The sequence below is a fragment of the Sinocyclocheilus anshuiensis genome, unplaced genomic scaffold (genome assembly GCF_001515605.1).
Source record: "Sinocyclocheilus anshuiensis isolate Anshui unplaced genomic scaffold, SAMN03320099.WGS_v1.1 scaffold438, whole genome shotgun sequence".
Lineage (NCBI taxonomy): Eukaryota > Metazoa > Chordata > Actinopteri > Cypriniformes > Cyprinidae > Sinocyclocheilus > Sinocyclocheilus anshuiensis.
In genome coordinates this window covers 145301-150290 of record NW_015546118.1, presented here as the reverse complement: position 1 = coordinate 150290, position 4990 = coordinate 145301, and the positions used below count along the sequence as shown (strand labels likewise).

The following is a 4990-nucleotide window of genomic DNA, read 5'->3' as shown; positions in this document are numbered from 1 at the left end:
TGTGTGTGTGTGTGTGTGTGTGTGTGTGTGTGTGTGTGTGTGTCCATGCTTATGTGGTGTATGAGGACATTTGTATAATAACATGGGTATGACATAGGTATTACAACGAGAAGGTGATTTATGAGGACATTTTCAGTGTCCCCGTAATTCAAAAGGCTTATAAATCATTCAGAATGAGTTTTTTTGAAAATCTAAAAATGCACAACGTTTCTTGTGAGGGGTAGGTTTAGGTGTAGGGTTGGTAGGGCGATAGAAAATACGGTATGTACAATATAAAAACCATTACGCCTATGGAGAGTCCTCATAAAGCATAAAAAACAATTGTGTGTGTGTGTGTGTGTGTGTGTGTGTGTGTGTGTAATTACTGTTTTCTTAAACTCTTAGCACTCTGATTCCAGCCTCTCTGGGCTCATGGGCTGGATTCTCTGTTAAGTTAATTTGTATAATTTCATTTCAACTGCCCAAGGGTTCTCAGACCCATACCTGTATATTCAACCCGCAGCTTTGCTTTTTTGGTTTAGTGCATTTGTGTGTTTGTGTGCGCCTTCGAGTGTTTTTGGCCAATGTTTTTGCTGCGCGTTCGCGTGCGCTTGTTTGTTTATGCGTGTGCGTAAATGCGTTTGCGTGCGTGTTTTTAGAACTCATTCCAGACTTTCTGGGTGGGTTGAGCTATTGTAATGATGCTTTTATTACATTATTTAGTAATGTCTGCGTTTAGAGATCCATCATGAATTGTCAGAGGACATCGCCTTCGTGTGAGACAGCTAGACCGTGTGCATGTGTGTGTGGCGCTGAATCGATTCAGCAGCAGTGTAGCTGTGAATATTTAAGTGATTTAAGATTAAAGAGTCTGGAGCCAAATAAAAGCGGCACAGATTTAATATCAAACCATATTAAAGAGGCTCAGCTTTATGAGGTCACAGAAGATCTGCAGTACACAGAGCACAGCTGTGAGTGGAGCGAGAACAGAGGAAGAGAAGAAGAGAGGGGTCAGATAGCATAACCAAAACTTCTTGGGCTAGATTTCTATTTCTGAATTACACACTGAGCTCTATTGTATACAATCCTAGTATGCAATAATGCTGACTCAGGTTATGATAGCCTACTGCTAGTAAAAAAAAATTAACGAAAGCTACAAAGTTATCCATCCTGCCATCCTGCCTTTAATTCTCCTTTTTCTACCAGTTTCTATCAATTTTCCTCCTTTCACCGTTTTTTTTTCCACAATATTGGATGGGAGTGACGGGTCTGCAAAAACTGCCAGAGAAAGAAAGTTGACCAAATTAGTGTTTTCCATAGAAACCTCTCGTTCTCGCCTCACACAACATGCAGCAGACGAGTTTTGTCATAGTAATAAATAACTGTGTATTTTTGAGTTCAAGTAATATGGCGTGTGCTTTGGCGCTTGACAAGTATAATAAATGCGTGTAAGCTGGAGAGCATGTATGTGTATGATTTTGTTGTTTGAAAAACAACATGTGTGTTTTTGTGCATGTGTGTCATTTGATGTTTTTATTTGATTGGCAGTCCTGTCCCGCTTTTAACACTCAGTCTGCTCTGATTCTCAACATATGCCACAATTACACTACCAGTCATCTGTTCTAACACTTTAAAGATGTGGAACTTCACACACTTGGACGCTTACACATGCACACACTGAATACGCCTAATGTACAAACATGTGGCTAGGGAAAGTTTGACAAGAAAGTTTTTTTTTTTTTTTAGATCCAGGGTTTTCTAGGGGTCATTGTGGGTCTCTTATGGATCTCCAGACAGGAGTTTCAAGATATTTTTATAATAACAAATGATTTTTTTAAAGAATTAGCCTATATAATGTAGCCTAATGATGCCAGTTATTTAAAATGTAAGTATGCACTAGGTGTGTGAAGTTTGAAAAACCCCTTATGTGGAGACACAACAAAACGAATTGGGAAACTCTCTTGACTTCACCAGCTAACTTTTTTTTTTACAGGCGGTTCCTTTCAGGGGTTACGAAATGGGAAATATTGTGTAATCGGCAGCGCACGTCTGATGCTATTGTTAGCGCTACAGTGATTTATATTTGTTTGCGTCTTGATGAATGTCATAGTGGCGTCGCGCTTTTCCGCGGGATGATTTTCAATGAGGTGACGTCACGCCGGCAGCCAATCAGCTGCTAGGGGTCGGTCTCTGGAGCTGGCCGTAGTAGGTTATCAGCCTGAATCCTCGCAGTCCGAGGTCAGGAAGCCAGATGAGCCCGCAGAGAAGCGCTTGCTCACCGCGACCAGCCCAAGCCAAAAGTCGCTGAGAGGACGAGGAAGTTCGGTATGCAGAAGCAATGCTGACTGACCTGCACGCAGCCATGGTACCGAAGCGCGAGCCGGCGAAGTCGGAGGAGCGCAAGCGCACGCAGGCGGCGTGTGAGTGCCAAAGCCAATGCAACAACTGCAAAATCTTCCTGAGTTTATTCATTCTCTCGCTCTCTCTGCACCTCGTCACGCTCTTCTGCTACCTGGACCTGCGCTCGGAGCTCAAACGAGAAATATCCCAGAAGAACAAAGATGAGGTGTCATCAACGGGGCCGGTGCCGCACTATGAAGCCACAGCGTCAGTGCTCCGGTTACCGGACACCGACCACCCAACAACAGACGACCAGGTAAACTGAGTTATCTGTTGTTCTTTACAAAGAGCAGAAACCTCCTTGCTGCTCACTTGGCTTCAGCTTCTGTTATTGAGAAGAGAATTTCTTATTGTCTTGTCTTCCATACGATTGATTGATTGATTGTGTGTATGTGTGTGTGTGTGTGTGTGTGGTCTGTTGGAGAACTATTGTTAGAGTCCACTTCCTTTAGATCATTGCTTCTCAATCCTTGACCTGAAGTACTGCTCGTTTTAGAGGTGTCCCTTATTTGAAACACCCAGCTCAGGTCTTGGAGCATGTACTAATGAGCTGATGGTATAAATCAGGGGTAAACATCCAAAAAGTTTTAGGACGAGGCTAGAGAACCAAGTAATAATTGTGATTTAAAAAAGTAATAAAAAAAGAATGATCAATGAGTGAGTGATTCAAAATGATACAACACAAAAAAAAATAACTCCACTAAAATAAAACTAAACAGCAATTAAACTTTAATTTTTTTCTGAGTAAAATCAAGTGGTGCAGCCTGCTGCGATTGTCATTGCACTTTTTTACATTACTAATGAAGAAAATCAGGCTGAAACTTTGAAAATTCGTATAATTAAGTAGAAATTACAGAAATTATTGGTTAAATTATTGTGATTTTTTAACACTATAGTTATTGTAATCAGTAGTTGTATACAACTGTTACTAATATTATATTAATATTAATATGCACATTTAGGTACAAAAAGCAATCAGTATTTACACCAAATGTGTTGTTATTATTTGTTGTCATTTATAGTAGGATTTAATTCTCTTTTCCACATATAGCAAGGACAGATCCCAATTTTGCTAAAGAGCACATGAATTGCCCTTTGCAGGGGTTTGATCCTGCAACCATTAAGTTCCCTGTGAGAATCCTTAACCCTTTAACCCCTGGGCATGACAGAAACCTACCTGGTTTGTAGGCTTCAGTCACTGATTTTGGTGAGCATTGTCTCTCACCAAACTCATATTGTGCGTCAAAAGCCCAGGAGTGACGTGCTTCTCGTAACTGTGAATCGTTCACCTGCAGGGTACATTTGTTCTGTTTAAACAACATCAGTCCTTTTTACGAGCTCTCTTCATCAGACGTGCTTTTACTGTCAGGCGGCACAGGTCGCTGTTTATTTAGCCTTTGCTGCGGTTTGGCCCGGACTCGTGTTTAATTCCTTTGGCAAAAGGCCAGGCTCGTCGCAGCATTTCCTGATGTTCACCCCGCAGGCAGTGCGTTAGTGCTGGATCCAGAACGCTTGGCTTATGGATGCGTTTTATTAGTCATAACTAGGGGTGAATTCTGGAGGTAGAATTACACATACAGACAAATTTCGTACAGTGAATGAATGAATGAATCTAACATATGGCTGTGGCCTTTCTGAAGTGAATATGAAGGTGCTAAGACATCTCATCCCTGGTGCACACAAATGGTACAGTAAACTTTAGTGGAATCGGCTATAGTAGGCTAATTCAGTGGTTTTCAAACTTGTCCCTGGGGACCCACTCTGCACATTTTGCATGTCTCCCTAATTTACACACCTGATTCAGATCATCAGCTCATTAGGAAAGCGCTTCATGAACTCAAATGAGTGTGTCAGATAAGGGAGACTTGCAAAATGTGCAGAGCAGTGGGTCCCAAGGAACAGGATTGAAAACCACTGGGCTAATTGTTCTGTTTGCTTACTGTGCTATTGCCAAGTAGTAGATGTTCTTATCATACTGGTCCATCACAGTCATCTTATTTATTTATAATAGCGTATATGCTTGCATTCACAGTTTTCATATTTATAATTCCATAATATGATTTTTAGGCACTCAGAGTTGCCTCAACTCATGAAGAATTTGTCATAAACAGATATCTTAAAATGCGAAAGTAGTCACCTGTTTCTCCAGAAGCATCTTCAAGGGCATGTGAAAAACACACTTGTATCTTGAACTTGTGAACTATTTTTTGGGTATCGATGTTTCCACCAAGTAAAGGGATATTGCTGCTACACTTTTCAAAATAAAGGTGCTTCACAATGCCATAGAGTAACCTTTTCTGTCTAAATGGTTCCATAAAGAACCTTTAACATCTGAAGAACCTTTCTGTTTCACAAACGGTTCTTTGTGGCGAAAGAAGGTTCTTCAGATTATAAAAAGGTAAGAAAGAGATGGTTCTTTAAAAAACCTTTGACTGAATGGTTCTTTGTGGAACCAAAAATGGTTCTTCTATGGCATAGCTGTGAAGAACCTTTTAAGCACCTTTATTTTTAAGAGTGTAGACATGATTTATTGGAATCATCCAAACACACACTTAAGTGTGTGTGTGTGTGTGTGTGTGTGTGTGAGTGTGTGTGTGTGTGTGTGTGTGTG

At 40.7% G+C, this 4990-nt stretch overlaps 1 protein-coding gene across 4 annotated transcripts in view; it reads left to right on the top strand.

Moving 5' to 3' along the window:
- Positions 1–2200: 2200 nt before the first annotated feature.
- Positions 2201–4990, top strand: part of LOC107700911 (ectodysplasin-A-like) — a 43188-nt gene continuing 40398 nt past the window's right edge. For all 4 annotated transcript variants that reach the window (XM_016502761.1, XM_016502760.1, XM_016502759.1 and 1 more), the window contains exon 1: positions 2201–2635. In XM_016502761.1, the coding sequence (XP_016358247.1) occupies positions 2318–2635 (318 nt within the window). In that variant the 5' untranslated portion in view covers positions 2201–2317. The remainder of the gene's footprint in view (positions 2636–4990) is intronic.